This window comes from Rhinatrema bivittatum, chromosome 2 (genome assembly GCF_901001135.1).
Source record: "Rhinatrema bivittatum chromosome 2, aRhiBiv1.1, whole genome shotgun sequence".
Taxonomy (NCBI): Eukaryota; Metazoa; Chordata; class Amphibia; order Gymnophiona; family Rhinatrematidae; genus Rhinatrema; species Rhinatrema bivittatum.
In genome coordinates, this window is record NC_042616.1 from 219,210,190 (window position 1) to 219,233,435 (window position 23,246).

Genomic DNA, 23,246 nt, shown 5'->3' on the forward strand with positions numbered 1-23,246 from the left:
CCTGTTTTGTCAGATCACTCATTTTTTCTTAAAATGCTATGCATCTTACAAATTCTACCAGGGTTATGAAAACTTTTGAGCACAACTATATATTTTCATTTAATCAGAACTGTAAAAAAAATACATTTAAACATGCATTTTTGTAAAAGCAAGTGTACAGAGAGGTCCTGCTGTCTTCTACTACTACTTATCACTTCTGCAGCGCTACTCTATGTATACAGCTCTGTACAAAGGCACATAACACAATACCTGCTCAGTAGAACTTACAATATAGTCAGGACAAACATAGAGGGCAAAAGAGACTTTGGGAATTTCATTTATTAGGAAAATTGTTAAACTCAATAAAGCTGTAATAGGGATAATCAGGGATTAAGATTATACATTATGGAGTGAATTTTCAAAGAAGTTACTCCTGTAAAAGCAACCCGTATCATAGCAATTTTCAAAAGCCCATTTACACGCGTAAAATCTTTTTGAAAATTCATCCCCATGGAGTGAATTTTCAAAGGAGGTACACACGTAAAAGTAGCAGTTTTCAGAAGCCTATTTACATGTGTAAATTCCTATGAAAATTACCTCCTATAGTTTTAGAAGGATTGAATTGGTTTCTTGCACCATATTGTGCTGCTTTCTCAAAATATATATTTTGGCTATTTTCCAATTTTTATGTTTCAGAAATCCTATTTTAGTTTTAAAAAGAACACAGCATAGAGGGGACATAATGGTTGACTTAACACAAGTTTCGAAATTGTGTGCAGTAACACAAAATGAAGTCTACAAACCCTATTAAAAACAGGCCCATACAGTAAACTGAGCGGGAGAGCTGGTGCTCCGAGGCGAATGCGCGCTCTCCAAACGCGCGCCCAGGCACCTCTCCTGGGTATGCGATTCAGTATTTAAATTAGGGCCCATGCTAATAAGGAGGCGCTAGGGACTCTAGGGCGTCCCTAGCGCCTCCTTATTGGGGGAAGCGGCGGCTGACAGCGGGTCTGACAGCCGATTTTTAATTTTACTGGTGTTGGCTGACAGCCATGGGTTCGGAACACGGACACCGGCAAAATTGAGCATCTGGTTTCCAGGCCGCGGGCAGATTTTTTTTTTTTTTTTTTTTTAAGATTGTTATTTTTTTATTTTTGGAGCCTCCGACTTAATATCGCTATGATATTAAGTTGGAGGGTGTACAGAAAAGCAATTTTTTCTGCTTTTTTGTACACTTCCCCGGTGCTGTCTTGGCCGCACATTTTGATTTCTGTATTGTGGGTGAATTCCTAAGAGGCTCGACAACATGCATTTGCATGTGATGAGCGCTATTAGTTTTGGGAGGGTTGGCTGCGTGTTTTCCACGCACTATTACCCCTTACTGTATAAGGGGTAATAATAGCGAGTCAAATACGTGCGTCTAAACAGGGGCTAACGGTGTGCTTGGCCGAGCGCACCGTTCTGTGTTGGCCTGTATGTATTCAATCTCCTTTTGTAAACATTCGGCCAATTTCCTAGTTTTTACAGAGGAAGAGTAGCCTCAGCAACTTGTGTTACTGCATTAATTCTAAAATTGTAGCAATTCAACCATTTTTATGAACACAAAGTCTAGACTACCGTCCCTCTCCACTCCTAAATCCTAGATCCCTTGATAGGAACAACCTGCCACATATTGGCAGTATCTTTGCTGAGTTGTGTGTATTAAAGGAGACCAGTGTAGGAAAAATCAGTGATATTAGTTATGCAGTAGTTTGTTCTATTGTGATAGCAGCTAGTTTAGTGTGAAATTGTGTGGTCTGAAAACATCATATACAGAATCATTGGATAACTTTTTTACATTGGTTATGAAAATGTAGCACAACTTGCACGTTAATTCAGTTTTCTCCAGGACTTATACAGTTATTTTGTTTTATAACGGCTGGATTTTAAATCTGCCATGCGGGTAAAAATCGCCACTTACGCGCATGGCCAGGCCCTGCGCCCGCTGTGCGCATTTTAAAAAGGGCCCGGCATGCGCGTAAGTGGCGATATGTGCATAAGTGCTGGGTCCTGACAAATGGGGGCGGGGATGGGTGGTCCAGAGGGGCGGAGCAGGGCAGGCCGGGGGGCGGGCCGGGACAGTGCCATTCATTGGTGTCCTGGGGTCTCGCGTGCCGGCTAGCTGCCGGCGTGCGCAAGTTACTTCAGGTCGGGCCCTGAAGTACTTGAAGAAAAAAAGGTAAAAAAAAAAAAAGGGGGGGGGGGGATTTAGAGGGTGGGAAGGGAGGTTAGGGTAGGGGGTAGGAAAGTTCCCTCCCAGGCCGCTCCTAAATTGGAGCGGACTGGGAGGGAACTGGGGGAGGCTTGATCTCGTCGCTGCGCGAATTTGCAAAATGTTACCCCCCCTTTGCATGCACCACCCGCACATACACGTGCAGATTATAAAATCCGGCGCGTATGTGCTCATAAAATCGGCACGTCCATGTGTGCGCGCTGGGTAGCACACGCACACCTTTTAAAATCTACCCTTGGAAGTAAGAGATTGTTTCACATCATGTTGTTTTCCCTGGCAGTGAGAAGTGATGCAGCTTCACGCTTGGGGCGAAAAAAGGTGTAATGTCAATTTATGTACACCAAAAAGAAAGTATATAGCAGTAACAAAACAAAACATTGGAATTTCAATAGCGAGCTTGCATCTAGGATAAGTTCTTTTATACTAATTGAGGAGGCTATCCATTCTTGTTTTCACTCTGAGGAACAGGTATTTGTTTTTGTTCAGATCACAGAGGAAATTTTTAAAGGCAGCATCGCTTAAAGATTTTATTTTTATTTGTTTAAAAGTGAGCAGATCACAGCGACTATAAAAAGTGCTGTGATTATAATTTTTACCTTTTCAAATAGGGTGCTAAGTTTTGCTACCCTTGTTAATTGTAACTGTACCTTCGGTCACCTCAGTTCTAGTTTGATGTATTTAATGCACTCCCGTTTCATGTAAACCAGCAAGATATGTTCTCATGATTGCCGGTATATAAAAAACCTTAAATAAATAAATAAAATAAAATAAAAAACAAAACAAAACTGAAGGCTCTAAAAGTATGTAAATAAATTAAAACAAAATAATTTTATAGGTTTGAGAGGGCTGTAAATGATCGTCCCCAGCATATTTTGTTTGGTGACATTTATAAACAAACATTGACAATGAAATATAAATTGAAAACCTGTTTACTAGAGTGTGCTTAACCTTTCAAATCATTGTCCCAGGCTAGCAGAGTACATTTGATTCTCCTTTGGAGTTGGGCCTAACAAATTTATAGATATTTACATTAGAAGCTTTTATGTGGCTCAAGCAGCAAGCTACAGTTTTAGATCTGCTGCATCTTTTGCTTATAACATTTCCATCTCACGAAATATTTTTCGCCAAAACTTTACCTCTTTAATGATGCTTAGCAAGAGTTAATGTAATGCAGATGTACTGGAAAAGGAACAACAAAGATGATAAAAAACCTATCCTTGCTCAGATGTTACCTTGTTATGAGAACAGTCTCTGCAAGGATGAACTGCTGTGTACAGTTCAGTGAGAGGATAGATTTCTCAGAGCTGTGTAGGCTGCCTTAGTTAAAATAAAATGTCCGGGGTTGTACTTCTAAATCAGTTTAATCTTTGTTGATACTGGGTGAACTCCTTGCCTCTGAAATAAAACAGCTGTTCACATCTATCTCTGCTACATCCTTTCTTGTTTCTTGGCTCACACATTTCAATCAGTTTAAGCTTGAGCAAGGGCTAGTTCCCTTTAAGGTCTTAACTAAAATATTTCCAGTGCTTGGTGAAATTCTATTGAGAAATGTAATAAAGGAATAATTCTGTTTTGAGAATGTGAATGACAGCCAAGAAATTGAAACAGTTCTAGTCTCCGAGCTCCATTTTTTGAAAACTTTCCAGGAGTTACTTTGCTATATTTGAATTGCTTCTCTGTCACTATTGCTATCAAACAGAAAGCTTTTTGAAGAAGTGAGAATGAGATCACATACAGTTGCAGAGATTATCTTTGGAAAAATATTCAGATTTGGGGGTTCTCTCATGTCAGTGGCTGCTCTCTGCTAGGTCCAGTGCAGGCTGTTGACTGATTACACACTTCTGGCTTGGAATGCACATTTGAGGAAGGGATTCAGAAAGCTGGGAAAGGGGAGAAGGACCTACCTACCTTTTAGTGTGTATTTCAATAGTGTTTTTCTTGTAGACCTAGTGTGGTGCATTAAAAATCCTGGAAGAAAGAAAAACATAGCTGAGAAATGTTTGGGTTACATTTAGCTACTGCTTTCAGTTTAAGAGTTATGTGATCCATTAAGCATCAGACATAGTTATGAAGTTTATTTATCCTTATTCTCTGAACATTCAAGAAGCTGGCTGAAACTAGTAACAGATAGTGGAAACAAACTAGTTTTAACACATTTATATAACAACTAGGTCCAATTGACAATATCTTTTTTAAGCTTATTTTCACTTGTCAACTTGATCCATTTCTTGTTCCTCTACACCAAATCTGAATTTAGCCTTTGCCCTTATAACCCACTACATTCTGTCTATCCTGAACTTGAAGAACTAAGACGTTTAGTGAGAACTGGGGGAAGGAATCAGCCTGTGATTGCAGAGCAGGTCCCACAAGTTTGCCATCTTGCAGTAGATAGCAAACGGGGAACAAAGGAATCTGAGGTTTGGCCCTTTGAAAAATCACTTATTTGATTCTTAGCTTTTTTTTTTTTTTTCCCTTCCCTCCCCTACTGACAGTTCCCTAGAAACAGGATGTCACTGCGGCCTCCAGTGACCAAAACAGGCCTAGAAGCTTGAGTCTAAAGCTGTACTGCTCTAATAATGACACTTCAGAAACCCATGCTATTCTTCTCTGGGTATGAGTTAGCAGTGGGTTCTCTCCCCGTCCTCCTAAGCAGTAAGGACCCGAGTCAGGAATTGACCCAGTACCTTCATGGCATCAAGCCACTTTACCACTAGACTATTGGCAAGACTTGTATACATGCCTCTACCCACCCATACCCCCCCCTCACCCCCACACCCTCCCTCCCCTCACCCTTCCCTATACCCCCCGCCCACCTCTCACCTCATCGCCACCTATCTACCGTGCTCCACTGTATCTCCAGTTAAAACTCACAACCTTTATGTCTAAATCAAAATACCGTTATTACCTGCTGTAACTGCTGTAAATAAGCTAATATTTTATATATATGTGTTTAATTGTTTAATAAGTTATCAATATAATCCACCATAACTGCAGTAATTAAGCTTTCATATATATCATTATATAATCTATTTATCCTTCATTAACCGTTGTAATAATCAACCATGTTTCTAACCTCGTTAAGCAACCTCTCTTGTAAATACTGATACGTTCCTTGTACATTTCTCAGCTGCTGTATTTCCTCCTTTACCTCTCTCCCCCCCTCCCCCCCCTTTTTCGCTCCTGCTCCACTCCCCCACTCCCTGTTTTTTGTAATTTCCTCCTTTCTCAAGTTTATTGTAAACCGGCGTGATGTGCTTGCACAAACACCGGTATATTAAAAGCTGTTAAATAAATAAATAAATAAAATAGTAGCACTATAGAAGTATATAGTAGCACTATAGAAATAGAGGTCCATATTCAAAAGCCATTATGACGGATAACATCATAGTTATTTGTCTAAATGGCTTACCCGGCTATATTCAGCCCTTATCCAACTAAATTCTAGCCTGGTAACTAGATAAGTACCACCATGAGAGATAATTTACTTATCCATAATTTTTCCTAAGTTAGTAGCCTAGAGTGAAGAATCTTTCTGGCATTGGAACCAGTTGGACTTAATGAGTAACTCTGACCTGCTGCCAAGGACAGAAGGAATTCTTCCTTACCAAAAATGTTCATGCTGTTCTTCTGTATAAACTGTTGCTCAAAGTACAGGGCTGAAGCAGAAATGTTACAGAAAAATGTGGAATATTTGCTTTGTTTAGTAAATAAAATAAATAACCAGGATATTTGTATTTTAGTACACAAAGATGTCTAATCATTCAGAGCCATAAAAGTTGCCTTTTTGAACTAAAAACAGTTGCTCATTCCTGTTACATAAATGAAATCTACTAATCAACAGAATAAAGCTTATTTTATTGCAATACTGGTAGTGGAAGACATGAAAGGTGACTAAAGAATGTCAAAAGCTTTCCTTTCATGATATAGAATGTCATCTTTATTATTGTGTGACAAATTCTCTTCTATGGTAAAATAGTATTGTGCTGTTTTTCACAGGTCAAGCAGGATGGTAGTCCTCACATATGGCTGACATCACAGGATGGAGCCCAATCACGGAACACTTTTGTCAAAGTTTCTAGAACTTTGACTGGCACCTACTGGGCATGCCCAGGATGGCACTAACCCTGCAACCAGCAGGGGTCCCCCTTCAGTCTTCTTTTTTCTGTGCAACAGTAGCAACGTGGCTTAAGGAGCTCCACAGAGATTCCTGACAGGAAATTTCCTCACGGAATTAATATTCAACTTTCTACCCCACAGGGGTCCCCCTCTTTCATTTTTACATCCGCGGTGGTCCGGCAAGTTTTTTTTTTTTTACCCGATTCCGGTCGATTCCCGTCTAGTTTGGCCCTCACGGCCTACTGGCCGACGACCGCACCGCGGCTAAATTTTTTCACACGCCATGGCGTCGGGGTTCCGTCGATGCCTGGACTGCACCCGCACAATGTCCATTACTGACCCTCACCAGGTATGTGTAATGTGTCTGGGTAGCGAGCATGAAGTCCTTACTTGCACCAAATGTGCCCTCATGACACCTAAAGGTTGCAAGACTAGAATGGAGAAAATGGAACTTCTCTTTCGGTCAAAAACCCCGACGACGTCCATTGCATGGACATCGTCTGAACAGACACCGTCTACATCGCACCATCATCGGGCACCGGCCGGTGTCTGACCAGCATCGATGACTCCACGGCCATTGACACGGCCGTCGACACGCTCTGTTCCCCCTCATGAAAAGGACAGAGGTGACCATCGAGAAAAGCATCGTCATTGATATCGCAGGTCTTAGACCGTTGACGCAGGCAAGGCCTCGACATCGTCATCGTCTGAACCACCATCGAAGAAAGCCCGTCCAGAAAAGGCACCGTCCCTATCTGGTTCAGGGTCACAGAGGCAACCTTCACCGGGACCTGTGATAGGAGCCGCAATTCCACCTCCAACGGTGGTCCCTCCGGCTACGCCGCCTCCTCCTCCGGCATTGGAGCTCCATGCTCCAGGTTTCTGGGAGGAACTGGATCAGATGATTCAGGAGGCCATCAGCAGAGCGATGCAAGGCTTCAAGGTTTTATTGACACTGATCCCATTCCAGCAGCGCTAGCACCGTTTTTCACGAGAATGGAAGCGCTGATCGCTGCTTTTCCTCCGATGGATCAGACAACTCCAATGGACCCGGTGCCTTCCTCTCCGATTCCTCTTTCATCGACAGAAGAAGGAGAAACACCATTCCTTCCGCCATCTGGAGTCCTTCCGATGCCTAGATCATTGGTTTCACCGATTGCATCTTTGTTTCCATCGGTGCCACCAACCTGTCCATCGATGCCCTGTGTGCCACCATCGATGCCTTCGGTGCCTCGCCCGGGACCTTCAGGTATACCAATTTTTCGTTCCTCCAAGGATACTGGGGGTGCTGGAGATGATCCCTACGATACCTGGACTGACGATTCATCCCAGGATACCGATGACTTGCCATCGCCACCCTCTCCTGCTGAAAGCAGGAAGCGTTCTCCGCCAAAGGACTTGTCCTTCATTAATTTTGCGAAGGAAATGGCTGAAGTGGTTCCTTTTCAACTTCAGACAGAACAAGATGATAGACATCAGATGATGGAGCTTCTTCAATTTTTAGATGCTCTTAAAGAACTAACATCTATTCCTATCCATGATGTCCTCCTGGATCTTCTGAAAAGAAATTGGTAACATCCTGGTTCTGTGGCACCAGTCAATCGGAAAGCTGACACTACATACCTGGTTTCCAGAAGTCCCAATTGGACCACCATTCAGTGGTTGTTGAGTCAGCCCAAAAGAAAGCCCGAAGATCCAAGCCTCATTCTTCCTGTCCTCCAGGAAAGGAACAAAAATTCCTGGATGCTATAGGTCGCCGTATCTTTCAAGGGGAAAAGCTTATATCCCGCATCGCCTCTTATCAACTTTATATGACCCAGTACAACAGGGTCCTTTTTAAACAAATATAGGACTTTGCTGACACCCCACCTCAACAGTCTCAAGACCCAATTGCATGCCCTAGCTCAAAAGGGTTTAGAAGCGGGCAAGCATGAGATAAGATCTGCTTATGACGTTTTTGACACCGCTTCCAGGGTTTCAGCAACAGCCATTTCTGCAAGGCGATGGGCCTGACTAAAGTCGTCCGACCTACGGCCTGAGGTCCAGGATAGACTATCTGATTTGCCTTGCACTGGAGATAATCTTTTTGGCGAGCAAATACAAAAGACAGTGGCACAACTCAAGGATCACCATGAGACTCTTCGCCAACTCTCCTTGATACTTTGTGAATATCCTTCTAAGCAAACATTCAGAAACGAGCCCAAGAAATCCTTTTACCGCCAAAGGAAATCTTATCCTCCTCCGTCCAAAGGTCGCTCTACTAAGCCTTACCAGAAAGGCCAGTCCAGGCAACCTCGCAGGCAAAAGTCGCAAACAACTCCTCAACCAGCACCAGCATCTGGTTTTTGACTTTTTTCTAGAGAGCAGCATTCAGACTCCACTAAGGCATGTTCCAGTGGGAGGCCGATTGTGCCACTTCAGTCACATCTGGCACTCAGTCACCACAGACCAGTGGGTGCTCACCATAATAACTCAAGGTTATCATCTCAACTTTCTTGCCATTCCACCGGACTCCCCACCTCGGCTGACATGGGGAACATCAGACCATTCACTGCTCCTGGAACAGGAGATTTCCCTCCTCCTCCAGTCCAGAGCAATAGAACCAGTGCCCTACACCCAACAGGGCCTCTGATTCTACTCTCGATATTTTCTAATCCCAAAAAAGTCGGGTGGCATTCGCCCGATACTAGATCTTCGGGCCTTAAACACGTTCCTCCAAAGAGAAAAGTTCAAGATGGTGACCTTGGGTTCCCTCCTCCCCCTTCTACAAAGGGGAGACTGGCTCTGCTCTCTAGACCTCCAGGACACTTACACACATATTGTAATAACTCAGTCTCATCGCAGATTTCTGAGATTCCTCGTAGGCCCAAAGCACTACCAATATCGAGTGCTACCATTCGGCCTAGCCTCTGCTCCACGAGTCTTCACCAAGTGCCTCGTAGTAGTAGCAGCGTTCCTCAGAACTCAAGGTATCCATGTCTACCCCTACCTAGACAATTGGTTGATCAGGGCTCCCACATAGCAAGATGTTCTGATGTCCCTACATCTCACCTTGCACACCTTGATCTCTCTAGGGTTTCTCATCAATTATCCAAAATCCAGCTTGGTCCCATTGCAAACCCTGTCATTCATAGGAGCAGACTTGGACACCCTCAAGGCGAAGACATTTCTTCCTCGAACGAGCTCTCATCTCCTCTCTTGCCCTTCAGCTGCAGTCTAGACAACACTCCACTGCACGTCACTTTCTAGTCCTGCTAGGACACATGATGTCCTCAGTACACGCCACTCCCATGGCTCGTCTCGCCATGAGGATCCTACAGTGGACTCTAGGTCACAGTGAATTCAGTCATCTCAATCACTATCAGCTGTTGTCCACATAACCAACCCACTTTACCTCTCTCTAGCTTGGTGGAAGAATCAGGCCAATCTCCTTCAAGGCCTTCCTTTTCAAGCTCCAGATCCTCAAATAACCCTTACAACAGATGCCTCCAACGTTGGTTGGGGAGCACACGTTGTCAATTTACAAACTCAAGGGTCTTGGTCTCTAGAGGAAGCCAAACACCAGATCAATTTCCTGGAACTACGAGCAATCAGATATGCTCTCAGAGTATTTCAGGATCGCCTCTCCAACCAGGTCATCCTGATTCAAACGGACAACCAGGTGGCCATGTGGTACATAAACAAACAAGGAGAAACAGGCTTCTGCCTCCTGTGTCAGGAGGCTGCACAGATATGGGCGGAGGCCCTCTCCCATGCGAGGTACCTCAGGCCACCTACTTGCCGGGAGTGGACAATGTGTTGGCAGACAAGCTGAGTCGCACCTTTCAACCACACGAGTGGTCTCTTAACCCCACAGTGGCGGACTCGATATTCCAACGTTGGGGTTACCCTCACATAGACCTCTTTGCATCACCTCAAAACCGCAAAGTAGAGAACTATTGCTCTCTCACTCACAGCCAAGAGATGCGTTCTTCCTCTCATTGGACGCCGGTCTTCTATATGCTTTCCCTCCACTTCCACTTCTCTCGAAGACTCTTGTGAAGCTACATCAGGACAAGGGAAGCATGATCCTGATAGCACCTCACTGGCCACGTCAAGTGTGGTTTCCGATTCTTCAGGACCTCTCCATTCGCAGGCACATTGCCCTGGGGAAGGACCCGCTTCTGATCACGCAGAACAACGGGTGCCTACGCCACCCCAATCTTCAGGCCTTGTCCCTGACAGCCTAGATGTTGAAAGGTTAATCCTGCAGCCTCTCAACCTTTCGGAGCCAGTTTCCCTTGTCCTGATTGCTTCACGGAAGCCTTCCAGAAGAAAATATTATGTTTACAAATGGAACAGGTTTAAATCATGGTGTTCTTCTCAGTTCCTTGATCCCTTTACCTGTTCCACCACGAAGTTTCTAGACTATCTCTGGCACTTGTCAGAATCAGGCCTAAAAACTTCCTCCATCAGAATGCATGTTAGTGCGGTGGCTGCTTTCCATAAAGGTGTCGGGGATGTTCCTATTTCAGTACAACCCCTTGTAACACGTTTTCTGAAGGGCTTGCTCCACCTCAAACCTCCACTGCGCCCTCTGGCCCCTGCTTGGGACATTAATCTGGTTTTAGGTCGGCTCATGAAACCACCATTCGAGCCTCTCCAATCCTGTGATCTTCGCTTTCTCACAAGGAAAGTGATTTTTCTTCTGGCAATAACATCTGCCCGCAGAGTTAGTGAGTTACAGGCCCTAGTTACCTATCCACCTTACACAAAACTTCTGCATGACCGGGCAGTACTCGCGCTCACCCGAAGTTCTTGCCTAAGGTAGTATCGGAGTTTCACATCAATCAATCCATCATACTACCCACCTTCTTTCCCAGGCTCCATTCCAATCCAGGAGAGCAGGCTCTGCATACCCTTGAATGCAAATGGGCTCTAGCATTCCTAGACCGTACAGCTGCCCACAGGCAAAATTCTCAATTGTTTGTTTCCTTTGCTTCCATCAGATTGGGTCAACCTGTGGGTAAGCAGACTCTCTCCTCCTGGCTAGTGGACTGCATTTCTTTTTGCTATCAGCAGGCAGGCATTCAACTTCAGGACCGTGTTAAAGCACACTCTGTCAGAGCCATGGCGACTTCAGTAGCACACCTACGATCGGTGCCGCTTCCTGACATTTGCAGGGCTGCCACCTGGAGTTCTCTCCATGCCTTTACAGCCCATTATTGTCTAGTCAAGGCTGGAAGACAAGATTCCATCTTCGGCCAATCTGTCTTGCGCAACCTATTTACAACATGACGTACCAACACCCTTCCGCCTGCCCGTTAGGGTTCAGGATGCCCTCTGCCAAATTCCACCCCAGTTGTTGTGCCTGTTGCATGTCTTTGGGTATATTTGGTGCATGTTTGGAATCCTCAGCTTGGTACTCGCCCATATGTGAGGACTACCATCCTTCTTGACCTGTGAGAAAGCAAAATGTTGCTTACCTGTAACAGGTGTTCTCATAGGATAGCAGGATTTTAGTCCTCACAAAGCCCACCCGCCACCCCGCGGTGTTGGATTCGTTACGTTTTCTTATTTTTATTTTTGGCGCTTACTTTAGCTTTTAAACAAGACTGAAGGGGGACCCCTGCTGGTTGCAGGGTTAGTGCCATCCTGGGCATGCCCAGTAGGTGCCAGTCAAAGTTCTAGAAACTTTGACAAAAGTGTTCCGTGATTGGGCTCCATCCTGTGATGTCACCCATATGTGAGGACTAACATCCTGCTGTCCTGTGAGAACACCTGTTACAGGTAAACAACATTTTGCTATCTCTGTGCTGTCATGCAAATACATTGATGGAGGAAGGAAGGGCATAAATGAGCAGTTTTTACTGCCTCTGGCTGGAGGGTACTTGGTTATTTCTCTCTAATGCGCAGTGCACTGGCCAGGTGACATTTCTCAGTCTTGGACCTGAATGAAAATACAGGCAGTGGACATAGTTTGGCAAGAACCAAGAGGTCCATATTCAGTTCATTTGTTGGGCTAAGTTTGGCACTTAGCCAGACAAACAGAGAACTGAAAATGCCAACGGTCTGATTGCTGCTGACATACGGCTCGATACTGTAAGACCGCGGCAGAAAGAGTGCGGCATTGCCAGGCGCACCCTTCCTCCCCGCACGCACAGTTCTCTTGACCTAGCGCCTGATACTCTCTTCTAATTGCATGCAAATGCATGCCGCGGCTGTGAAGCGTTAGGGAAGGGTTATGCCCGCGCAACCCATTTTACTGTATAGGCGCTTAATACAGCGCCTATACAGTAACCTGGGTGCGCTGGTACCTGTCATTTCAAATGTCATTTCAAATGACATTTGAAATGACAGGCACCAGGAAGTGTAAAAAAAAAACAAAAAACCAAAAATATGTAAAAACCTGAGTGTTATAAAAAAAAAATTTTTTTAAATACCTGTCACTTTCATGTGGTCATCCAGGCAGCGGCGTGGGTCCAGGCGGCCGGCGGGCGGCGGCGGGAGCCGGGTGTTCGATCGAGGCCGCGGGCGGGTGGGCGCGTGTTCGATCGGGCGGGCGGCGGCGGCAGCTGCGGCGGGATCCGGGGGGCGGGTGGGCGCGTGTTCAAACGAGACCGGGTCGCATAGGCGCGCATTAATTCACTGCCGGTGGGGGTTGCCGGAGGCTGCTTTCGCCGCCGGCTCCCTCCGCCTGAATTAATGCGCGCCTGTGCGACCCGGCCTCGTTTGAACACGTGCCCACCCGCCCCCCGGATCCCGCCGTCGCTGCTGCCGCCTGCCCGATCGAACAGGCGCCCACCCGCCCGCGGCCTCGTTTGAACACGCGCCCACCCGCCCCCCCGGATCCCGCCGCCGCCCGCCCGATCGAACACGCGCCTACCCGCCCGCGGCCTCGATCGAACACCCGGCTGCCGCCCGCCGGCCGCCTGGACCCACGCGGCCCTCCGGCTCCCGCCGCTGCCTGGATGACCGCACGAAAGTGACAGGTATTTAAAAATTTTTTTTTTTTCTGACAGGTTTTTATGTGTCCCACAGCATTACATTTTCTCGCTCATCTCTGTATCGCTTTTTTTTTTTTTATTGTGTTTTATTGTGTTTGAGTATCTTAAGTGGTGTCGATGGATTTGTTACTAGACTCACAGTCCTAACACCTACTAGGGGGAGGCGGTAAACTAACACGTTAAGGCCGCAGCAAAACGGGTTACTAAGGAGATAATATCAGCGCCCGTTACAGTATCGGAGGGGAATAGCTAATTCCTTCATTATACAGCTAATTCGTTCATTTACACATCATATACATGCCGCGTGCGGAAAGGGTTATGCGTCTGTTTTAAGAAGCGCTAAGGACGCGCGAAACTGGAGACTGTATCGCTGGATCGCCTTGCGCGTCCGAATTGTGCGCTCCGAGCACGTTACAGACGGGAAATCTTCAACCGAACGATACTGTATCGAGCCGATAGCCGGATAACTTGTTCTCTAGCTAAAAGCTTATCCAGTTTTGTCAGGGTGTTCCTACATGGAGTGCCATTTAGCTGGATAGCTCGAATTTTCACCATTAATCAGCTAAGGTAGCTGGATAACATTAGGATAGTTAGGTATGTTCGTGGTGCATCTGTGCTGCTGATTGTTCCAGCTAAGTTAGCCAGATAAGCTTATCTGGCTAGCTTTCCTAGCTGGCCAGCAGCTGAATATGGACTTCCACAGGTACACAAAGATTTTTCTCATAGATTGCTAGTAAAGTAGTGCTTTACCTGAAGAAATGGTCCTAAAGAAAATTGTATGACTGATAACATATAAAATTACATGCATACATACTATGCACGTGTACTTTTATGCACATAGGGAAGAGACATTCCAGGGAGTAGAGTCTGGGAAGGGTTGTGACTTGTGCACATATGTCTTGATTTGAAAAAATGCGTGTGTAAATTCTCTCAGAAAACTGTGTGCACCAAATAGCGTCTGCAGTAGATTTGCTGGGATAATTTTCAAAATGGACTTTTGTGCATAAATCCACTTTTAAAATTGGTATAACCTATGTGCATATATGCTGGCTAAGTTATGTGGGGTATTACAGAATTGCCATAAAATAGGAGGAAACAGTAAGTAGCCTTTAGATCTGCGGATGATGTCTGATTTGAAGGTTTTTTTTAGAAAACAGCTGAAGACATTGTTTAGAAAAACTTTTAATTGAAGATTTGCCAAACTGAAGTTTGTTTAAATGTATGTATGTGATTTTATTTTTATGGTGTGATCTGCTTAGCATGATTGTATTATAGGCAGACAAAAAATGTTTTTAAACAAAATAAATAACAATAATAAATAAAATCCCTTCAATTTTTTATAGGGCAACATATTAAAAATATTTTCATAGCATTCTAACAATTTTCCAGTGTGCTAAGTTCTAATCCAGAATAGCCAACTGTGTTCCTCAAGAGCCACAAGCAGGTCTGGATTTCAGGATCTCCACAATAAATATGCATATGAGAGATTTGCATGCACTACCTCCATTTATGCAACTATATCTTGTGCATATTCATTATTGATATTCAGAAAACTAGACCTGTTTGTGGCTCTTGAGGACTGAAAATGGCCTCCCTTGTGCTAATCAACTGATATTTTCCACAGTTTGTTTTTTTTTTAAGGAGGGAGGTCCTCATGAAGATCACAGATGAAGTATTTATTTTGATATGATGCAGAGGGATGCTTGCTTTATTTATGAAATTTGATATGCTACCAATGCGCAATATAAGTTATTCTAAGTGGCTCACAATCACAACATTGATAATTCTTCTTTTTTTTTTTTTTTTGGGACCAGGTTATCTTTTTTTCCCTTAAATTGGAACCAATTTCAGCCCCACGCACCATATGGGGTTAGGGTGCTCTGAAATTGAAATGCCATGGCTTTTCATTTGCGATTGTTTGTTGGTTTGCTGTTTTACATTGCAACTCTTTCCAGACCTCCTTACAAAGTATGCTTTTGTGCCAGTCAGCAAGTGCCCACATGCTACATTATCTGAGGCATTTATCCATAGCTATCACGAGAAGCAGGACTTTGAACTGCTTAGGATATCTGTTTGGCTTGCCTGCTCATAATAAAGAATTTAACTTTTTTACAGAAAAGAAATTTCTTTCCATAGACTTTTTTTTCCCATTGTTGCTCATTTTACATTTTATTTGCTTTTCTTGAGGCGCTGGAAAGAAGATTGACAAATGCAGAAGAGAGGGTCACTGAAGGTCAGAGTTGCCAGGGTCCATCTCCAGTGTTCAATTTTTTGAATCCCTATTCAGAGGAGAAAGGAACAGTTCCTGCAGTTCCCAGTAGACTGCCAGTACTGCAGTATGGAAATCCCTATGCAGCTCAGGAGACAAGAGGTTGGTAAAACTGAGTTTTGACTTTACCTGTGGTATGTTTAACAAAGTCAGAAATGTAAGTATAGTTTGAGTTAAGGTACCAATTTAATTTTGATTAATAAAGCCCTTTAATTATTTTATTCAAGAGTAACTAAAAACCAAAGACATATAGTTTTGTATTGTATAGAGGTCTTAGAGATGCATAATACAAATCAGACATTCTCAGAGGACAAGCAGGATAGCAGTCCTCCATGTGGAGCCCAGCCCAGAACTTCTATATCAAATTTCTATATCTTTGACTGTGTCTTACTGGGCATGCCCAGCATATCACTATACCACGCATCCATGTGAGAACCCTTTTAGTCTCTTCTTTTCCACGGACTCACCGGTCCTGGTTTCTCATTCTCCTGCTTGGGCTGCTTTTAATTTCAGCAAAAAAAGATGCAGATTCATTTGTGAGGCCCTGTGGTCTTGTTTCTCTCCTTCTATTATCCCAGGTAGGTTTTTCTAAGTTTCCATTTCATTCCCCGTGCTCAACTAGTACACTGACTGGCATAGACTGTCTTGTGGTCATAGAATTTCATTTTGCTTTCCTTATTTTCCATCCAGCCATGATAAGCAAACTAGTGGCTTCAACGATGCCCCCTGTGCGCCAGGGTTATGTCTATCACAGATCCTCATGATAGATGTATCCTGTTTTGGTGACCCCGAAAGAATGAGAGTCCCAGTTGGAGCAGATTAAAAAGCACTTTGGGCAACAAAAGACCGATCCATCGACATTGAGGGACCTGGGAGCTGCATCAGGGGAGCATGTTACTCTCTTGACATCGGGCTTTGGTAGGTATCAAAGAGACAAGCCATCGCTTGCCTCTTCCCACTCAATGAAGTTGTTGGGCTCCACTTCTTTGATTCTGGCATCGATTAGTTCTGATGCCGACCATGGAGCAAAGGTGAAGAAGCATTGGCATTGATCTCCATCGCTGCCCAATGATGGAAGCGGGACAATCTGGCTGCAGCCGAGAACCCCTCAAAGTGGTCCTGTGGAGAGAAGAGTTCATCCTCACCAAACATCTGGGAACTGTGCCAGTTATTGATGTAGCCCCCCTCCCCCCCACCGCCTAGTCAAAGTTGGCATCATCTGTCTTCAAGGATTAGCTGGACAAGAAAATACAGCTGACAGACAGGGTACTGCGAGGCCTTGGTGCTTCGGCATCGGAGCAAGCCCAGTCTAAAGTCCAACCACTGCTCAAGTCCCTTTAGCTGCCTGGCTGCCTAGCACTGGTGCTGATCTCTGTGCTAGTTCCTGGAGGGGAATCTGTGTCAATGGCAGCTGCCCCAATGATGATCTCCAGTCTTATCAGGAGAGGAAGCTTCCCCAAGGCACAGGCGGTCCTCTGGCTCCAGGTCAAACAGACGAGTGCTCACTTCTCTGAAGCCTTGTCTGTGGGACAGGCACCATCTGGGTCTTCACCACCAGTGTACCAGTAAGTGTCTAACTCAGAATAATTCTCCTGGGACTACAATTAAAAATACAGATGTCTTTACAGAAGAGGAATTAACAGGTCTACCCTTTGACTGCTTTCCTCCAGAAAGAAGGAAGCTCCTCTCCATTACTGGGTTTATTTGCAGAATGGCAGAGGCCATTCCCTTTATTGAATTGACAGAGGATAAAACCAGAAATAAGATGCTGGAAATCATGGCAGTTTTAGTTCATGAAATCCTTCAGGAGGTACATATGAGGATGTGGGAGAACCCCCTCTCTGTGGCTTCTGTTAATAAGAAAGTGGACAAGATTTATCTCATTCAGAAGCTTCCGCATTCTAAAAGAGGCAGCTATTTCACCAGTCTATGGTGGTCAAAAGAAGACCAAGAGAACTAGGACCCATTCCTTGGTGCCTTCGAGACCAGAGAAAGGATTCTTGAACTCTGGGTACTCTTGGAAGGAAGATATTTTAGGGAAATATGCTAAATGCCCATATAGCTTCCTTTCAGCTCTTTATGGACCAGTCTCTGTAGGACTTACTGAAGCAGATGCAGAAGGTGACCAAACAGCTTCTTCAAAAGCAGCAAGACACTCTTGTCACTAATAGAAAAGAGAATTGGGTGTGAAAACATATGGTCTGCTTGACCATTGATATTTTCAAAATGGCATCAAGAGTTTCAGCCTTGGGAGTTGGTACCCCAGGCGTCATCTGGCTACAGGCCTCAGTCTTCCACCCTTTGGTCCAGGAAAGACTTATGGATGTACAGTGCACTGTAGAAAATCTCTTTGAAGATAGGGTCAAGGAATTGGTGGCGCAGGTCTTTAAACAGTGTACAATCCTTCAGCAGTCCTCCACAGCTACTCCAGACCCACTTTCCTCTATCAGGAGTTACCCGCATATGGGACAGAGGAGGAACTTCTTCTGGCCAAGGAGTTGTTATCCTTTGCCACCTTGGTTCTATCTACAAGAGACTTCTCGTGCCCGACCAGGGCATCAGTAGGCCTCTAAACCATACCAGTACACCAATCAAAACCTGGGTCAGAGTTTTCAATGGATTTCAGAGAGTATGGCCTGCATGCTCAAGCCTGTGCCAGAGGACCTTCCTGTTGGAGGCAGGCTGAGGTTTCACGTAAATTGTTGGTAGTGTAAATTTGGACATGTGGCTCCTCAGCATCATAAGGGGGGGATGTTTATTGGGTCTTCCTCCAGATCACCTCCACACCTCAGTTGAGATCACTCTCCACATCAGGAATTGCTTCAAAAGAAGCTGTCTTCCCTCTTGGAGACCAATGAAGATGAACCTGTTCCACCAAGGGAAAGAGGGTGGGGGTTCTACGCCATATACTTCCTGATTCCAAAGAAAATGGGGAGGATTCTGTCCCATCCTAGACCTAAGGGCCTTGAACCAGATTTCTGAAAAGAGAACAGTTCAAAATGGTTTTCCTGCACACCTTAATTACCTTTCTATAAAAAGGAGACTGGCTATGCTCTTTCGATCTCAAGCATGCTTACATCAATATAACATTATTGCTATGTCACAGAAAATATCTCAGATTTGTAGTGGGAGACTGTCACCTCCAATATTGCATGCTGGCTTTTGGTCTAGCATTTGCCCTGCGTGTCTTCGCCACATGTTTTACCATGATGCCAGCACACCTATGCAGACTGGAGCTGCATGTGTATCCCTGTCTGGACGATTGACTGATCAAGAGCCTATCACAGATGGGTGCCACAGAACTGATGTGCAAAACCATCCAAATGTTGGAATTACAGGAGTTTGCCATCAACTTACCCCACTTTCCACTTGAGCCCATCATCTCAATTGGAGTTTATTGGAACTCTGCTAGACATGACTCAAGCAAGAGCCTTCCTTCCACAATAGAGGGCTATCACCTTGATATCTGCAGTGGAAAGGATCCAGAAAAATCAGCAGACAATCATCATGGGGCATATTGAAGATGGCGTCAACAGTGCATGTAAATCCCTTGGCATGTCTCCACATGAGGAGATGCCAATGGACCCTTAGATTTCAGTAGCTACAGGCTACCAGAATCTTTGTGACAGCATCCATATCACACAATTGCTCAAGCAGTCCCTGGCCTGGTGATGGGGCATATATCCTTTCAAATTCCTCTGATCAAATTTGTCCTTGTTACAGATGCATCCAGCACAGGCTGGGGAGCCCATGTATAGAGGCTCTTCACCCAGGGGTAGATTTTAAAAAAATGTGCGTTCGCGTACTTTTGTTGGCGCATCAGTCGTGAACAAAAGTACGCTGGATTTTAGTAGATACGCGCGTAGCCGCTAAAATCCAGGATCGGCGCGCGCAAGGCTGCCAATTTTGGGCAGCTGGCGCGCGCCGAGCCGCGCAGCCTGCCTCCGTTCCCTCCGAGGCCGCTCCGAAATCAGAGCGGCCTCAGAGGGAACTCTCTTTCGCCCTCCCCTCACCTTCCCCTCCCTTCCTCTACCTAACCCACCCCCCCGGCCCTATCTAAACCCCCCCCACCTTTGTCCACGGATTTACGCCTCCCGGAGGGAGACGTAAATCCATGCGGGCCGCTGGCGCGCAGAGGCGCAACCCGGGGGCGATTTCGGAGGGCGCGGCCATGCCCTGGGCCGAAACCACGCCCCCGGGCCCGCCCCCGAAACGCAGCGTCCCGCCCCCAAAACACTGCGTCGATTGGCCCCGCCCCCGACAAAAAACCCCTGGACTTACGCGAGTCCCGGGGCTCTGCGCGCGCCTGCGCCCAAGGCCCTGCTCGCATAAATCCGGGCGGATTTACGCGAGCAGGGCTTTTAAAATCCGCCCCCCAGTGTTTTTGATCTGCTTAGGAAACACTTTATCAGATAACTTTAACTATAATCAGCTATATTTAAAGAATATAGCCATTTAAATCCAAACAAAAAAGGTCTGCTGATCCAATTCCCCCACTCCAACCACCACCACCAAATAGTTACACATTGTTGTGGGCTTTATAGTCCCAAAAGGCCTCCTCTCTCCCCCACTCCCCTAAATAATTGAAAAAGAACAATTAAGACGAGCCCTCCAGAAAGCCACCCTCCCTTCTTCTCGCCCACCTCACCTGGAACCCTTCCAGACTTCTTACCACAGCCAGGAGCTTGCAACTCATGGCAAGTCCAGCATTGGTGTTAGTCCAATACTCTGAGAGCAACACTAGATCTGTGAGCTGGAAAGTTGAGGGGTTCCAGGTGGGGTGGGCGAGGTAGAGGGAGGGTGGGCTTCTGGAGGTTGTGGGAGAGAGAAGCTTTTCATGCCTATAGGCCTACAACGATTTTAAACTATTCTGAGGGTTAGGAAAGCTCAGCCATGAAGAGCCAACATTTATATTACTGGGATGGGGTTAGGTCAACAAGCCTGCTTAGATAATTTTTTTAATTTTTTTTTTTTACACTTGCAGTCCCTACTTATCTGGCTGTGTTCTTTGAATTCAGCCAGTTAAGGTTAAGTTATCTGGGAACACATTTCTGAATACCTTTAACCCTGCTGTTGGCCACACCTTGAGTTAACTGAATAACTTATTCAACGAACTCAGCTGCACCCCAAAAATACTTCTCTCACTTATCTGGATACATTTTATTCGGACAATATTCAAAACTTGGCATTTATCCAAGTAACTCAAAAGTTATCCAGATAAATGCTTTGAATATCGACGTCATTTTTCCTCCCCTTCTTGGCCTTGGGAGTATTGATGCATCTCCAGAAGTCATATATATATATGGGTTTGCAGGCTGTGTATCCGTGGAGTAGCTACATGTGCTGTTTTTGAAGTATTAGTTGTAAAAGGCATTGGTATTCTCTTTGGATGCAAGGCATTTAAACAGCTAGAATATTAATAAATAGTATTATGAATACTTTTTAATACTGAATCTTAACCAAGGAATGCTTCAGAAGGCAAAGTTAAATGCATTCAAATTCTGAAAAGTAAGGGTGCATTCTTTGTACAGTTTGGGTTTTTTTTTTTTCCCCCTCATGCCCTTTGTTTTCTGATCCTTTTTAAATTCAGATGGTGCAGATGGCGCTTTCTACCCTGATGAAATTCAGAGGCCACCTGTGAGAACATCCTCTTGGGAATTGGAAGAGAATGTAGTGTGCAGTCAGCCTTCTCGCAACCTCAGTCGGCCTGATGGGCTGGAAGATCCCGATGAGAACAATGTAAGCTGGGTTTTCATTTCTTTTCCTTTTTGCCTGCTTTATTTACAGCTTAGTCCTCTAGATCTGGCAGTGCTTATACATACTCGGCTTATAAAGTTACTAATGCACTCTTCAGCATTCCTTAAAGTTTGGGAGTGTGCATCTCATGGAAAAAATTGTTTGATCTCTCTTTACTCTACAGATTGCTTATTGAAATAATGCATAAATCACCAAAGGGGCTGATATTGCTGCTCCAGGTCTTGGATTTAAAACAAAATAGCTTTCAGTTTATGAATAAGCAGTGGTTTAGTAGTATGTTTCTAAATAATTGAAAATTCGTAGCCAAGTTAAATTCATGATCATGTGCAGAAGTTCTTGTGCAGTGCAGCTTAGTAGTTTGGCTTTTTTAAAATTCTGGTGTCAGGATTAGAAATACCCAGTTGAATTACAGAACCAGAATAAAGACTGAAGGACAGAAGGCTTTGATAACAATGTTTCTAAATGAAATATTTTTCTCACAGTGAAATGCAGAGTGTCTGATGCAGAGATGAGCAGTACCAAAGAAGAAATATAATGAAAATGTTAAACCCACTAAAGATAATTTCTATTCTTGGCTTTTATTTTTCACTTACACAGTAGTTTACTTGATAGAATCTTGTTCTGTCTTTAGCCAAAATGGAGAGAATTGAAAATAGTCATGCGTACTAATTTCCATTTTAGGGTTTCCTACCCTTTAAGACATGCTGAAGTTCTTAGCTTTCTGTTTTACATAGCTGTGAAAAAGCAGTTCTGGTCTCCTGGCATGAAGAAAAAACTTCTAATGGTGACCTGGTTTATGCAGAACATTAAGTGCTATTCTTTGATTTCATTTAGAGGGATTTTTTTTTTCTAAATTACACTTTAATGTCAGAATTTGTTTTTCTGCTTTTATGTCACAGCTTTCTTGGTGCATGGTCCTTGGTCTTAGTGGCTTGAGAAGTGGCTGATGAGAAATACTTATCTGTAAAGTATTGTGCTCTTTGCAAGTACAGTGGTATCATGACCTGTTTCTCATTTAGTCTAGTTTGCTGCATTTAATTGCTATTAACCTTTGCAGAAACTGATCAGTGTTCAGACAGGAATGATTTTAGCCCTGGTGCTCAACACCAATAATGGAGAAAAATGTAGCTCTTCCTCCTGCCTTCTGGCCCCCATGCCTATTATGGGAGAATAATTAGGAAAGCTGTCAGAACTTTTGCTGCCGATTTAAGGTCTAGAGTATTAGCTTACTGATGTTATTCACCTTTACTTCACATTCTGCATATCTAATCTGCCCATTCTTAGCGCAGGCATTACACATGACAAGCCCTTCTCTTCTCTAGTCATCTGCTGCAGTTTAATTAGCAGAGTGTTCTTTCTGATCTATGTGCTTTGCCCTCCTGCAAACCCAAGAGAAACCATGCTAGAGTCTTGTGCTCATTTGCTGACACAGCTTAGAGTTTGTAATGAGAAGGAAAGACTCTTAATATGCTCAGATAAGGAAGCTAACCTTGAGTGACTGTGTGTTTCTCTTCTGGAAGATATATGTTTCCTTGTCGGCTGTTCATATGTACAGGCTTTTCTATATATTTTAAATGATTTGAAAAAGGAATCTGGCTGATACAGTAAAATGAAAACTAATTGGAGATTACCAAGTAAATGCTAGAAGTAAAAGATACATAGACAGTTTCTCAAAATTTGGAATATCTGAGATGTAATGTATTTCAGATCTGAGCTGGAGTAACTCAAGAGTCTGTTTTTTATTCCAGATCTTTGTCCTGGCAGGTAATGCAAACAGTCATGGGTAGTTTATACTCTGACAGCAAATGACCATATGGATAACTCAGAGTCAGAATACTTCTGTGCTTTCCTGTGTATTCTCATTTCC

At 44.4% G+C, this 23,246-nt stretch overlaps 1 protein-coding gene across 3 annotated transcripts in view; it reads left to right on the top strand.

The window, feature by feature from the left end:
- The window catches only part of TAX1BP1 (Tax1 binding protein 1), a 262,473-nt gene that overhangs the window by 206,618 nt on the left and 32,609 nt on the right, over nucleotides 1-23,246 (top strand). For all 3 annotated transcript variants that reach the window (XM_029589185.1, XM_029589184.1, XM_029589183.1), the window contains exons 15-16: nucleotides 15,541-15,724; nucleotides 21,213-21,361. In XM_029589185.1, the coding sequence (XP_029445045.1) occupies nucleotides 15,541-15,724; nucleotides 21,213-21,361 (333 nt within the window). The remainder of the gene's footprint in view (nucleotides 1-15,540; nucleotides 15,725-21,212; nucleotides 21,362-23,246) is intronic.